A 15,101-nucleotide genomic window follows, 5' to 3' on the forward strand; every position below is an offset into this window, starting at 1 on the left:
TGCGGCACCAGTCACAGCAGGAGCCTTGGTGACCATGACCTGACTGCAAAATTCTCAGGCTGGAATTATTTCTGCATTATTTCTCTGAATCATTTTGATTGTGCACTTGTCTCGGTGAAGATATTTGTGCTCGCATCCATAACATAGTAATTATGAGATGAGAGCCCACCACAGAGACGTTCTCCCATAAACAGGCTTGTCATGGCGACAGCCATGGGAACAGCGGCAGGGTTGGTGCCCCTCTGTGCCTGGGTCCTGACCTACAGTTTTACAGCTGGAGTCATCATCTCAGCTGGTGGCACCACCGCACGGCCTGACATCAGCGACTTCGCCCCAGGAACATCCATCTCCTCGTCCTGGGAGGGCCAGGAGTCACCCACTTCACAGTCAGTTGTTAGGATTGTCCCCCAGATTTGCAAACTGCCCACGTCTGATGCATGATTGGTAGGTGGCAATGTTGGGTAGGTAACAGTTCTTACTATTTTTGTTCTTGGTACCATCTTAGCATCCTAAGCATCTGTTGGCGGTGGGGTAACAGTCTGTTGGTAGGAGTTCTCTGCACACAGACCTCAGCCCCTACTGTTGGCATCTTCCATTCAGACTAGAAAGAGAGCTGAGCCCACATCGGGGTGCCGTGGTTTCCATCTCTGGTCCACCCACTCACAAGTCTGACTGATCTTTTGTGTGCCAGGTGCTGTTCTAAGTTCTAAGGGCACAACAGTAACCAAGACAGGGACCTGCCCTCGTACAGCTGAGATTCCAGGAGAGGGAGACTGAGGATACACTTGAAAAGCAGTGAACTGGATGTCATGTGAGATGGTGCAGGCTTTATCCAGCAGTTCAACAGTATCTCCATGGACCTGGTGTTTTTCTGTTTCTTGTACATCTTCTCCACACTGCTGGCTACATCCTGGTCATACCCACCTCATGATCACAAAGTGGCTGCCAGCAACTCCCAGGCATAGGAAGTTCCTCATTTATGTTTCTTTCTCCAAGTAAGTGTGTGTTTTGGAGGCCTGAGCTGGCAGAAAGTAATTCTAGATCAGTATGGGTCCTGATGTGCTACCACATGGGGAGAGCTTATCTAAAAATGAGGTCAACACAGAAGACAACATACCTGAGAGGTGAAGAAAGAGAAGGTAGGGGCAGCATTCAGATTCCTCAGACTATTGATTGAGCAGCTGGATCAAGCTATACCTGAAATCACAACTCTGACTTTTCACCTACAAGTGCAAATAAGTTCCTTGGGTTTTTTTTTTTTCTTTTTCTTTTTTTTTTTTTTTTTTGCTTGTTTAATGGATTTCACTATCAATCAAAAGAACCTTGACATTTCCAAAACTCATCCGTTTGAACATTCATTCATCAAACCTTTCTCAAGCACTCTTCAGGCACTAGTCTCTGTGTTTTGGAGCTCACAACCCAGAGAAAGAGGATACCCCAAGCAAACATCTGGATTGATCCTGTGTTTGTGAGAATCTGGACATGTCACAGACTGCTTGGGCAGTAGCTCTGTCCATCCTCCGTTTCTCTGTCCATCCACCAGTTTCCATTTCTAGGAGCCTAGTTAGAGAATACATAAATCCAGGTAAACCCCTTTCACTTAAATATTAATTTCTCTGCCTCAGTCCCAACATCAAATTTAAAAGGGGAGGCATAAACTAATGTCTATAAATTACTTTCATTAAAGATATTTTTCTCCCATGTTTGGGCAGTAGAGAGAGGAAATAAATCCAGCAGCTCAAATACTCAGTTTTTCATCACTGTTCATTCCTCCAGCCTCTGCCAAATTCTATGTTGGGAGAGCAGGGGCATAAGAGCCTTGTGACAAAAGCTCAGACTTAAACCACTCCAGATAATTTGTGTCTGTCACGTACGTTTGCTTTTCCCCATGTCCCTGTGCTTTTTCTCTGGGTTCACAGAGCCACCAGCCAACTATCTGACATTTCTGATCTCTTAAATAAACTGTCTTTGGCAGAAGAGAGTGCGTCTTTCCTGATTCCACAGGAATCAGTGTGGCTGATGTTTCATTCGTGCATTTTGGGAGGCTTCTTCTCTGTCCCCAAGCGGTTAATCTCCTTGTGTAATTTTCTGTGGAGTTTCATCACATGCTGCGGGTGTAATTCAGGCTGCATTTTAATCTTCTACTGGAGTTTTAAATTTTCACTTTCAGACTGCACTCTTGGACTCCAGAGATGCTAGCTCCATTTGGAGAGTATAATTGGAATGCTGAGTGCTTTGTTTATTTGGTTTTCTCCTGATAGCTCGCATATATCCTAACTTTGTCCTTGCACTTGACTTAGCTGCGTAAATCAGTTTCTACAAAGCAGCTGATGTGATGGATCACATTCTGATTCACTCTTTAAATCCAAGTTTGCTGCTCCCCACGTATACCCTCTCGGACAGCGGGCTAATCGGCCATCCTTGGCCGGTTTCCATCACAGACTTGCGCTGACCCTAACTCTTAGGACTCTCGACTGTGCGTCCTCTGTTCAGGCAGACCCCTCTCTTTCTCTCCTTCTGCTTCCTGGGAAAGCAGGGTAGACTTTCCTGATGGCCAGGGTTTTTCATCCACATCATCCATGGGTGATAATCAGAAGTTGCTGCCGTTCATCTCAAAGGGTTTAACTCCTTGAGATTTTTTGGCTTCAATGGCTTGAGACTGGAGAGCATTTGCTGGCCTTGAATATGAGCCATGAAGAGTTAAAATGAAAGGTGAGTGGGCTCTGTGTCTAGTTCTTTGAGAAGGACTGTTTTATCCTCAGAGGGGGACGCGTTGGTGTTTGGATGACTTGCTGCCATGTTAAGCGTCTCTAGCTTTGTTTAAAGAGAGAGCCTTTACTGCAGGCAACTTGAGGGCTTCAGAAACCCGGTAACCAAGCTGAGCTTGTCATGAATTTTATGTGTTTTAACTCATGCAGAAAACCTTCAGGCTACCTTTTCCCCCTTCCTTGGAATGACTTGTGTGTTGAGTCCAGAGCAACAGCAGGAGCAGTTGCAACCATCTCCCGAGGAAACCCCACCTGGACCTGTCTGAGCCCGCAGACGACACCGTGGACGTCCCGCCAGCTTCTCCAGGACGAGCTAGGGTCAACGAGGCGTGGTGGTCAGCACTGAAGGGCCCTGCGGATCCTCCTTCGGTGGCCAGTCCCCCGCTGGGCCACGTGGAACCCCATGGGGTTTTCCACTTGGAACCCAAACAAGAGCCTGGGCACCAGGGCGGACCATCCACGTGGATGAGGGGAGACCAGAGGTGCCACAGAGCAGTGCAGTCCGACCTTTCTGCGTAAAGGCACACACAGAGTGAAAAAGGTGGAAATGAGTAAGGATGCCTGAAGCCAGAGGTGCCCGAACCGTGACCCTGGCTACTCCAGACCCCGGAAGGGCCCACCGGAAACCAAGAGGATCAAGGTTAAACCAGTCTGCCGTCCTCTGCACCTGTGGCTCAGGGCGTCGGGGGGGACCCTCTGCAGGGGAAGGTGTGTGCTCCGGCTGCCCGTCTGCTGCCCCTGCTCATCTTCATCTCAACTTGTCCGGCAGCCCAGCAAAGGGGCTTTGTGGTCCTGCCCGCAAGGTCACAGAAACCTCCCTCCAAGTTACCCTGCTTAGTGTTCTTCTGGCTGTTTTTTTTTTTTTGGGGGGGGGGTCCTGAGATTGGGGAACATGTGGCCACAAGTACATGAACGGAAGCAAAAAGGGCCCCAGCAAGGCTATTTAGGGGTAGCTTGTTTGCTTCTATTTTTTGAAGGTTTTTCTTCATGACATTCCTTATTTGGAGCATAATTGGCATACAGTTAATCTTCCAACGGCAGGTTCATTATGACAGATAGTCTGATAAAATGCAAAGTGAACAGGGCCCATGGTCCCACAATGTACTACTCGGTCGCCTGTGGCTTGTGCCTCCTCTGAACACACATGTCTCATCACCAGGGTGAGAAAATCCCAGGCCTCAGTAGCCCCCAGATGTCCTTCCATCCAGGGGTTCTACTCCAAGGCATGTGGAACATTTACAATAAAACCGTGTGTAAATATGAAATATAATTCTTTGATACAAGTATTATTTTGCCTCTGAAAGTACCTAGCTTTAAGCAACTTGCTATTATTTACAATTGGCTACCATGTCTTGGGATTCCCTGTACGCCTTCAGAAAGAAGCTAGAGAACTTCTTAGGAAAGTGAGGAAATCTGCCTCATGAGTTGTTTTCCAAAGTTATGAAGATGTGATGGGTTCCACACGTCACCGGGAACGAAGCCGGCCCGACGTTGTCTTGCAGGCGTTCAAGCGCATCGGTGGTCACTTGGCGTTCGGTCTCCTCCTCTTTGCGTTTTGGAGGCTGGGTGTAGGGGTTGGGGCTGCCCTGGGGCTGGCGCAGGTCTCCTGAGGGCGGACCTGGACTTCAGATCACTGCAGGGCAGACAGGAAGCTCGGAGCCTCCTTGAGAACCAGACAGGTCCTCACCAGTGACCTCGTTAGTGTGACGCTCCGCGGGCTTGGAGCAGGTGTTTGACTTGCGCTCCTCGAACGAGCCGTCAGGGCCAGCGTTTCCCAATCAGGCAGGGAGGAAACTCTCCCAGGGGTAGATCTGACCCGTGTGGGGCGACAGTCATGAGCAATAATTATGCTCCCTGCCCTGGCTCTCCGGTCTCCCTCCCGATGCACACAGAAAGGGACGTTGTTTATTCAATGGATCTGTGCCTTCCAAATATACATTCTGATTCCTGCTGAAAGGGGCCCGAGAAAGCTCCTAAGTCACAGACGGTCTTAAAACTTGGGTAAATAAAGAAGAAGAAAAAAAGAAAAGGAAATACAAGCTTTCTGTGTTTTATGAAAAAAAAATGACACTATTAGGGAATGTCACCTTCGATACTGTCTGCTACTGATCTTGCCACTTAAAACAAGAAGATGACACACGATTATAAATAAAACAGATAAACAACAGGACTGCGTAGAACCCAGGGAACTGTAGTCAATAGCTTGTGATAACATATAACGGAAAAGAGTCTGAAAAAAATGTGTATTTATATATTAAAAAAAAAAAAAACCAAGAAGATCAGTACCCATAAATTTCAAGTTCATGTGAGTTAGTTTTAGGTGAAGCATCATTTAAAAACTCAGCACACGAGGAATCCCTTTTCAACAACGCTGGCTGACACACCGCGGCCGCGAGCAGGACGCCCCTTCGTGTGTGGCTGGTTCTGCCGGGTCTGCCCTGGGGACTCCCCTGGGGCTTCCTTGCGGGGATCAGCCCCTCTCCAACGTGGCTTCCAAGGTCTTGGACAGGCTGCCTTCTTGAGGTCCGTGCCACCCCATGGTTTAAAGGAGAGTCAGGGCTGAAAACCCGGCGTCTGTGGCCCAGCCGTGCTCTGCTCATGAAGCCAGCACCCCTCATGCTCAGAGCAGAGCTGCTCACACCGCTGGCTGACGAGCCGCCCGGGGGCCCCTGTATCTACCGCGGTGACCTTGGGAGCGTGGAGGCCGCATCGAGGTCATCCCAGCTAAGCGGCACGGCCAGCCTGCTCCGCCCGGGGGGGGGGGGGGCACTTGCTTCTCTGAAGCTGAATTTTGGCAGAAGATCCCTCAGCCGCGCATCTTCAGCTCAGGCACCAGAGCTGTTGAAACCAATTGTCTGTGGAATGAATGAGCGTGGTGTGACGGGACGCCGTCTCCTTGTTAAAATGTGCGGGGTGGAGGGGACCCACTGTATCCAAATGTGTACGTTGTCCCAGAGAGACATGTGAACACATCCCAGGACGACGGACCAGAAACTGGAATTTTTTTTTTTTTTTTGGTGCCTAACTTAGTTTTCCTGGAACTTAAATTTTATAGACTAGAATTGACTTCTTTCCGGCTGGCAGGGATGAATCTGAATAAAGCTTTTTTCTCTCATGAAAATGCAAACTTTGTAAGCCTTAAGGAAGAACGGACTTTTCTTGGCTTCCTCCAAGAACTGAGTTTGCGTGTCTGAAGCACAGAACGTCATAGGCCGCCACGGCCCCCTTCCTGGAGGGCTCGTTCAAAGGCTCTTAAGCCAGAGTATTTTGCCCCAGGGCACAGGAGCAAGCCTCTCTCCTTGGGAACCTTGCTCTCACATCTAAATAAGCCATTCTTTTCTCAAATTCTCAAGGTCTCGGCCAATGACTTGTCCTCAAAATCCTGGAAACATAGATGCGTCTACACTGGACCTAAGGGCTAGTTAATACCTTCCTGTGAACAACTGTGTGAGGGTGAGGTTAATTCCTGGCGCCTCCAGTGGACTGTTTTACTGTGACAAGGAATCATCCAACACATTTTACTTCCTCATTTTCAAAATGTTTGGAAGTGCCTTTACAGAGATGTGAAGGGGACTGTGGAACAGATCCCACAGATCGTACTGAGAGCCACGGGGAGCATGAGATAGTTACATTGTACAACCAAAAAGGTATATCCAAGCACAGTGATGTAGCAGCGTGCTCCCTTAGAAGAGCTGGTGTCTAACCCAGGAACTCAGAAAAATTGGGGAGTAGAGGGTAACACTTTTTTTTAAAAATAATGCCAGACAGAGTTTGTTCCGCCGTGTCTGTGGTCTTAAAGCAGCCCCCCAAAGTGCAGAACCAGCCGGGCGATGTGGGTTTGGCCCCCCACTGTGTCCTGTAGCCCAGATGGAACCCACCCAAGAAGAGTGTGGGGCCGGGACTGACGGCTGGAGAGCAGAGTGACATCGTGAGAAAACAGCATGTGTCTTCAGACACGGGCTCTGGAGAAGCTCTGCCCCGGAGACATACATGGCCTCCTGCTGTGTGCGCTCAGTGCGTGCCAGGGGGCATCTCCACGGTGTCTTAGGGCCGCTTCTTGCTTCTTAGCTTTGACCGCTTCCTTACTGTTTCAGGCTCCACACTCAGCTGCTGTCTCCCCTGGTTGGGGCGCGCGCCTAGACCCGCAGCGAGGTGTGAGGCTCACCTAGGGCGCGGGAGCTGATGCCTCCTTTCAGCCTTTCTGATTTCCTTCTTTCAGAAACTGACTTTACTAAACAGCCTGCGCACGCGCTGAGACCAGGGAAGGACTTCGGGGTCTGTGGCTCCGTCCCCGTCCATTCCAGGAAGAAGAAGGAGAGGGGGCTGTCGGTGGGAGACAGCCTGCAGACGGGGGTGGTCTGGGCACCTGGGAGAGCTTTCAGGCTCACGTGAAGCCTGACACACCGCAGATCTGACTTCTCAAGGCCAAGTCCCTAGGTTTGCGCTCACTTCTTCAAGTGATGTCCGTAGGGCACAGGGAAATCCTAGGCTCGGGGTGGGGAGTTTAGATGCCCCTTCCTCCTGATGAGGAGGAGTGACATTTGCCAAAAAGCCAAAGATGAAGCGGGTGGTGTCGGAAGGGCAGAGACGTCAGGGGGAGCCGCGGGGACTCGGCGATGCAGCCGGCAACCTCGCAGCTAAGACATCATCAGCCTTCCAGGCAGAATCCCCGACTGTCTTGTGTTTTTCTTACGGGTCTAGAGATCTGCCTGGTCTGACCCCACTCCACCCCTGCTCCAAATACGGACACGCGAGTGAGCCGCAGACAGGGAAAGACAGAAAGCGAGAAGTGGGGAGGGGTCAGCACTGAGTCCAAGGACTGACTCAGGCAGGGGCCTGAGAAACAGGAACCCTCCCTCTGAGACATCAGAGAGGCCACATCCCCACCCAAGCTGCTAGGACAACACACGAGAAGGTTGCAACTTTCGAGAAACATTTTCTCTGAGTTTCTATTTATTGCCGTGTCAAACGTATTAAAATCTCTGGCTAAAAAGAAAAAATATGTAAGTATAGACAAGTCATACAGAGGCTGCAATTAAAAGGGACTTCGTGGATTTAAAAAAAAATGAAACCACTGGAGAACGTTTAAATGTTTATTTTCACGTTAAAAATGATGAGTTACCCTGTGGTTAGAATATACCTTTATGCTGGAAAAAGAAGTCACTTTATTTCTGAAATATTTCCAGAAAAAAAAAGGAAAAGGAAAAAAACTCCGAAAGTAATGAAGAGTCAGGTTAAAATGTTCTGGCAGTTTCCACTAACAAGCCCAGCGCGAGCCACGCCCTCTAAAGGCCACACGGCTAACTCAGTGGATGTCACGATGTCAGGTCCCAATGCTTTCCCACCGTCAGTTTAGATATATCTGAGTGGGATGTCTGTACATTTAAAAGCTACAGCTTTGCATGCTTTTATTTTTTAAACGTATTTATTCCAATACACCTTTCAGAGGTTCAGTAAGTATGTTGCCTATTTTACATACAAAAATACCTGCTATCCCTATTTGAGCATAACTTTTCCTCCACCCACCCTGTTCCTTTACATAACAGGTGATATATGGTACATGACACGTAATATAATTTTGAGGGAGGAGACGGTTGCTGGGTTTATGAAACATCTATCATGTCATTTACAGAGACTAGAATGGAGAATTGAGGCCGTTCTTGAGCTGACTAGAGTAAGAATACAAGGGTGCCGGTGGGGAGTGTAAGATTCTGATGAAGCTGCCCTCCGCGGTCCATGGAGTCGGACTATATTTTCTTCTCTGACAAAGACTTCACAACGTCCCGACTTTGGGAAGACACCTTTCTCAAAGGATGAGATGAGAATGCTGATCAACACGCACAAAGGCAGACTTCCTAAAACTTAAAACATTAGCTAGGTACAAAACATTTCGTCTACAGATGTGGTGATGGCACAAAAATTAATCCATTTTTTTCCCTGCATTAATTTTTACAGATAGAGACTCTCTGCCTGCAGTTTAAGGATTATTGTAGTCTGGGAACTCAGCCTGGCCAGTGCGCAGCGAATCAGTTATTCCTTCTCCCGGTTCATGTGGGGAATTCTGAGGTCTGCTAGCTGGTGAGTTCTTTGGGAGAAGTTTCCAGGGAAAACTTCCCGTGTCTTTTCTTCTTCTTGTCTCCCCAATGCAGCACACTGTGTGTTCACACGCCAGCTGTTTCATGTGGCAGTGGCTCGTGGTTCACTGTGCACCGCCCTGGAAGGCAGATGCCTGGCCCTGGAGACGGGGGTCTCGTGTCCCCCATGGTTCTAGGTGACCTGGTCTTCACGGAGCATCTGAATCGCCCTCTGTATGACTCTGAAATCAGTTTGCAGCTTGGTGCCCCCTCAAGAGGTGCTGTGTCTGCCTCAGGGCAGGGGCGGGGGCGGCTGCAGTGCAAACATCCTGTTCTCTGGGGAGAGGAAGGGACCCTACCGGCACCGTTCTCTCGGGTTATCAACGCCGACCCTTTGAATATCTCCGCAGTAAAACCCTGGACAACCTAGGCAAACGCATGGCCCCCAGGGAACTGTATTTCTAATCTTAATTTATGCCATTCTGCCCATTTTAGCCGAAATGTTTAAGGGGGCACAGTTCCTATGTGTTTAAAATTGACTAGTTGGAAAACAAGCAGATACCGCCCATGGTTTCTATCAGCAGGAAGTATTTAGAGCAGAAGGAACTTCAGGGAAGCTCTGTTAAGCTGAACAGTGCCTACGCCAGGTCTGAGAGCAACGGACAGTGCTGATTCCTCTGGAAGACAGGCTTCTCTGCCGCTGCCCTAGAAACACAGACACACACGCGTGGGTATCCGTGTGTATGTGTGCGTATTTGTGAGTGTGTGTTGTGTAGTAAGAGGGGTCCCTTCCCCGTGACTTTCCATCTGATTTTCACTTTGAACTGACCGAGTCGCAGACATAAGCCCGGCGACTGCACACAGCCGGCCCCGCTCTGGGCGACTCCGGCTTCAGCACCGCGGCCAGCTCCCGGCTCGCTGAGACTCCCGCCGGCACGTTCCATTCTCCCCAGTTCACGCCTGCGTCACGTCCAGCACCGGCACCTTCGGAAACGCTCCCATGTACATGCTCCTTAACCAGGCTCCCCGCGGCAATGGTAACTGCCTTTGATCCCCTGCCGAATTATAACCCCGGAAAGCCTCATTTTTACCAGTGGGGGCAGCCTGCTGTGTGTGAGAGACACCCCTACGTCAGCCTCGGTTCCTCAGTTTCAGAAACGAAATCCCAGCTATGTCTGGAATGTTGAGGATCCAAAGGGAGACAGAGTGGGAAGTGCCTTAGAGAAGGCGCAGGGCTCAGACGGACAAGCTATGTCCCCATCAGCGTGGGAACTGCTCTCCGGCCCTGCACAGTGGTTTCCAGCTACCTCCCCACCAAGCCCCTTGGAGAGCAGAGGCAGCTTCCTTCGAATAACAGGGGAGCTCTTCCTACCAGAATGTCCATCATCTCTTTGCAAAAACTCCTTTGGAAGCAGACGCCTGGGTCTCCTGGCTTCATTATCCAAACTAGAAGATTTGGGGAAACTCACCGCCTCATTTTAAGCCCAAGAGCAACTGTACACCAGCCTCTGGGGGTCAGGCAGTGCACCACTGGTGACTTACGCTCTGTTTACAAATGTGCCGCAGCCCTGTGGACAAGAGACACGGGGCGAACCCTGCGGCTGCCGAGTGACGGCCGGAGGAGGCTGGTGCCCCGGGCCTGTCTGCGGAACCCTGTGGGGAACCACTGACTGCCTCCCTTTTGAACGGCCCCGTCATCAGCCATCGGGAGTCAAGGAGCTGCCTCAGTACCTCCTGCAGGCCCTTGCTGCTTCCGGTCTTTGAAACTCTGCTTCTCAGAGATGCAGGTGGCTCAGGGATGCTCCAAATGAGGCAGACTCGTCCAGGGGTTGTTTGTCCAGCTATCTCATTTTAACGGAGAAACATGTTGTCATCAATTTCTAACCCGAAATCCTTGCTTTGCTTGAGACGTTTTTTTATTTAAAAATTATGCCAGAATCATGCTTTTTTTCTCTTTCTCACCATTTTGATTGCCCAGTAGCTATGTGTTTTTTTTTTTTTATCACAACTGCTTCGCAAGCTGCTGGAATGATCATTTGTTTTATGAATTTTGGGGGGGGGGGAACCCATTGCTTTTCTCCATCAACGCACACCCTGTATAGGTTTTATCTCTGCCAGAGTCAAGACTGAGGAGATACATATATATATATGTATATTTTGGTTGGGGGTGGGGGAAGTCACTGTATGGATAGACGACTACGTATTGCTAAGCTGAAACATCGTTTCACTTACTGCTTTAAACAGTTTTGTCCTGGTATAAGGAAAGTTTCATCTGATGGTATTTCCTGTGCAGTTTCCGTCCTGTATGTATCATTCCTAGATCTTGATTCCAGTTTCAATAACAAATCGTGTTGACCACAAAGCATCAGTATAAATACACTATTTTGAGGACCTTCTTCGCCCTCAAGATACGCACTCCAGGAAGGAGTTCCCCATGACTTCCCCAAGCAGAAGATAAAAGTAAAGGTTCATGGTTCCCAACTTTTCTGCAAAGTTTTAAAGCATCATGTAGAAAATTGTAAAGAAGATGGCCCTCCCTCACAGTATATTGATACTTTTAAGTAAAATCCCACGTCCCCGTCTGCTGTAAGAAATTTCAACAACAAAAAGAAGGAAAGACGGCGTGAGGATAAGCTTCTTAGATATTGCCCCCACGTGATCAAATGCGGAAAACCAGAAAGAACCTGAAATTCTGCACGGACACCCAGGAAATAACATGACGTGGCAAATCTCAGTGATTACAACTCATACGCAAATCAAACAGATCTCAGAGAAGGGGAAAAAAAGAAAGGAAATTTCTCGTCTTCATGTTTCGAAAAGAATTGCAGAGGTCAAAGGAACCAGGTGCAGGTGCAAATATATATAAAAATAATGAGCAGTGCTCGTAACAAATATGGGTGGCTACATTCAGCTTCTTTCGCGTATGTCCGATCTCAGGCCTAGGGCGAGAAATGTCCACTGTGCTTTAAAAGGTCTAGGAGTAGAAAAATCAAACCCAAGTCTTTTCTAATTCCACACGGCCGTTTTGTCCTGAGATGACTTAACAATGTCTGTGGGGTCGCGTTTATGATGTTTGAACTGAGCTAGTGCCAGGCAGCAGGTAAAACCGCTGTCTTAGAATTCCTCCAGGACCCACAGGTGGCCGGCTGGGAGACACTGCCTGGCTTACAACCCAGATGCCACGGCTGTCTCTGATCCCTGCTGAGGCAAGGATCGCCCCCCAGACCTCCACCAGAGAAGCGCCGTTAAGTCACCCCTATTGCTGATCCAACTCACTGCTCCACCATTCAAAAAACAGAAGGCATAAAGGTGAATACAAACGTGAGAAAGGAGTTTACATCTGGTCCTGCAGTCTGTCCATATAGTCTTGGAAGTCCTGGGGGTCCCCCAGCCCCATATCTGGGCACACCCACTTGATACTGTCATCGCTGTCGAACAGGATGGAGTTGGTGTACGGGCCGCCGTCCTCGGGGAGGATGGTGGTGTAGGAAGTAAACTTGACTCTCTTCCTCTTTGGGCCCGAGGAACTCAGGGGTTCGTTTTTCACGTCTTTGTCATAGACGTAGTCAGCAGGCCTGAGCAGCTGACTGTGGAACGTCTTCTGGGAGCTGCCGTTCAGGAGGAAGTTCCTCTCCTCGAAGGGCAGACCCCGGTCTCCCATGGTCGTGCACTCCTCCGACGGGAGCGTCATGTCCACGGGGTTCTCCAGGAGTTCCACCTCATTCCCGAGCCAGACCCAGTCGTGGGAGTGGGGGACGTTCCCTTGCTCGCTCACAGCGAATCTTTTGTGCCTGTATTTCCAAGCGAACGCCACACAGTTGATTAAGAAGACCAGGATGGCCAGGCAGAAGACGCAGAGCAGGGCGTACATGCCAATCTCCAGGTCGGTTAAGCCCCTGGAGGTCACCGTGAGGTCACCAGGACTGTGGGGTTCCGGGAACTTCCCTTGAGTGGGGAAGCTTGTGAAGGTGTCTGGACCACCGCTCTTGAGTAACTTCTTACTCCTTCCTTCCATGGGGGATCGTGGGGTTGTGCTTTTGTTGGTACCTTCCTCTTGGCCAACCGAGGTGCCATGTTGGGACCGTTCCTGGACCGCTCTCTCCTGGCTTCCCTCGCGCTCTATGGCGTTGCTGAGGTGGCCTTTATATTCCCGATTCATGCCCTCGATGTCGTTGCTGCCTCCCTGGTGCTCATCGATACCTGGCTCAAACCTGACCTTGACATTCCCTTTGCCCACGGCCAGAACGCTCTTCCTCTTGGTCTTCTGGCAAGGCTCGCTGATCATCATTTCCAGTTTAATCAAGGGCCCTTGCCCTTCACCCTCTGCAACCACCACCGGCCATTTGGACTGAAGGTTGGCCTGGACGGACACCACCATCTCATCCAGCGACGAGACAGTGACTGAAAAATCCTTGGGATCGTAAATGTCTAAGGGAGTCACCGAACCATCACTGAACAAAATCCAGGAGCTGACTATTGCCTCCTAAGAAAAATGAAACCAAAGCATCATGTTACAGTCAGGTTCCTTCACGTGTGCAAATGTGTAAATATGATTTCCCATCTAACATTATGTAAGTATACAAACTGGGAAAAATAAACGTCGGTGTTTTATCATTTGCACCAGCCCTCGGCAGCCTAGAACCCGCATCAGTCATGTGCTACAGCCCCACTGATGGGAGAAACCAACAATGTACTTTAATGAATGCATGCAAGTGTGTATTAATTTATTGCCTGCCATACAAGGGAATTTGACTTTGACCTTTCTAAAAACATTTTGAAAGATCAGGCAATTTATCTGAATCAAATTCAGGTGCAACTAATCAGGCTCCCGCTCGAGATAATATCCCTTTGAACATTCTTTATTAGGAAGTCAGCACTGATGCAGCAAACCACGCACTAGCTGCGAGCACTTAAGGAAGGATGCATCACGGGACCAGCTTGCTTGAAAGGCAGCGAGCCCTGGGATCTTTATAAATGATACAGCAAGGTTTAAGGGTGGGGAGTGGGGGGAGTTTTAGAGTTGCCTATAGTTGTCAACAGGAGCAGTTGGTGCCTCTTAGCCATGCTTGTTCAAGTAGCTGAAGTGGAATTTCCAAGTATCAAAAGGCACCTGCTTTGGCAAATGTAAAAACATGTGGTCCTTTGGTCACGGTCTAGCAGTGGACGGTTCGTAACACCGATAAGGCTGCTCTAAAGCAAGTGGCACAGGGGCAGAAATTGGTAGATAGAGGAAAACGTATTTAAGCCACCGAGCACTTTTCTCAGAGACAGGACAGACTGGATAAGAGGCAGGAAGAAGCCTCGAGAATCACCAGTCCCAGCTGGGAGTATTCTGCCGATCTCCCGTGCAGGATGTGACAGAGAGACAGAAGGGGTCTCAGTTGGCCAGGGACAAAAGGACCCTGCAGTCTTACCTGCTGCGGGGCTTGGAGGGTGTCCTGGGCAGCTGCTGTCGACACGATGGCTCTCTTGTCCACCCTGTGAGGCTGCAGGGAGAGAGATAAGCCGGCCACCAGCTGCACGCCCAGGTCCACGATGGTGACGCGGTCATCCAGGACGATCACCGTCTTCTCAGCCAGGATGGAGTCAGAGAGAGGCGACAGGACCTGCGGAGTCAGTGAGGAATTCACGTCTCAGCTCCACACACTGTTCAAAACTCCCTAATTTCCACGAACACGTCCTCCCAGTTTTCCGGGACGTCAGTGCACTTGGGCAGAATGAGTGCATGAGCCTCCTGTCCAGTTACGCTTTCCAAGTGAAGGAGTTTTACCAACATCATCTTGGTCCATTTTCTCTCCTGTGATTCATACCATGATCACAACAGTGTACTTTCCAGGGAAAGCTTGCTTTAATTTAGAGGCAATCACTAAAAATTGCCCACCTTGGTACTAGGCACCAAAGAGTAACATTTTCCCAACAACTAATATTTAGGTGTGAAAACAGCAGAATTGTGGCAAAGCTCGTTGAAGGCCTGGTGCTCAGGCATCCTCTCCTGCCCCGGTTCCCTCCCGTGGGCAGCTCGATGTTCCCTGGGCTACCACGCCCTCACTAGCTAAACCAGTTAAGAAAAGCACAAAAGAGCATCTTACTGTTGTTAAGAAACCGTTCCTCCTCCTTTACCACCGAGCTTGCAACCAGGGGTGATGAACAAATGGAGGGGAATATCTAATGGGCAGAATTTCTAGAACTACCCCCACCCCCAAAATGTCCTGCCTAATCTCTCAAACCTGTGAATGTGATGAGAAATCACTCTCCTGAT

At 49.5% G+C, this 15,101-nt stretch overlaps 1 protein-coding gene across 2 annotated transcripts in view; it reads right to left on the bottom strand.

Moving 5' to 3' along the window:
- Positions 1–10,806: 10,806 nt before the first annotated feature.
- LOC102516146 (transmembrane protein 132B) overlaps positions 10,807–15,101 on the bottom strand; it is a 46,161-nt gene continuing 41,866 nt past the window's right edge. For both annotated transcript variants that reach the window (XM_032471446.1, XM_032471445.1), the window contains 2 exons: positions 14,257–14,448; positions 10,807–13,325 (listed from right to left, as the gene is read on the bottom strand). In XM_032471446.1, the coding sequence (XP_032327337.1) occupies positions 12,177–13,325; positions 14,257–14,448 (1,341 nt within the window). In that variant the 3' untranslated portion in view covers positions 10,807–12,176. The remainder of the gene's footprint in view (positions 13,326–14,256; positions 14,449–15,101) is intronic.

Source organism: Camelus ferus, chromosome 32 (assembly GCF_009834535.1).
Source record: "Camelus ferus isolate YT-003-E chromosome 32, BCGSAC_Cfer_1.0, whole genome shotgun sequence".
NCBI classification, from domain to species: Eukaryota; Metazoa; Chordata; class Mammalia; order Artiodactyla; family Camelidae; genus Camelus; species Camelus ferus.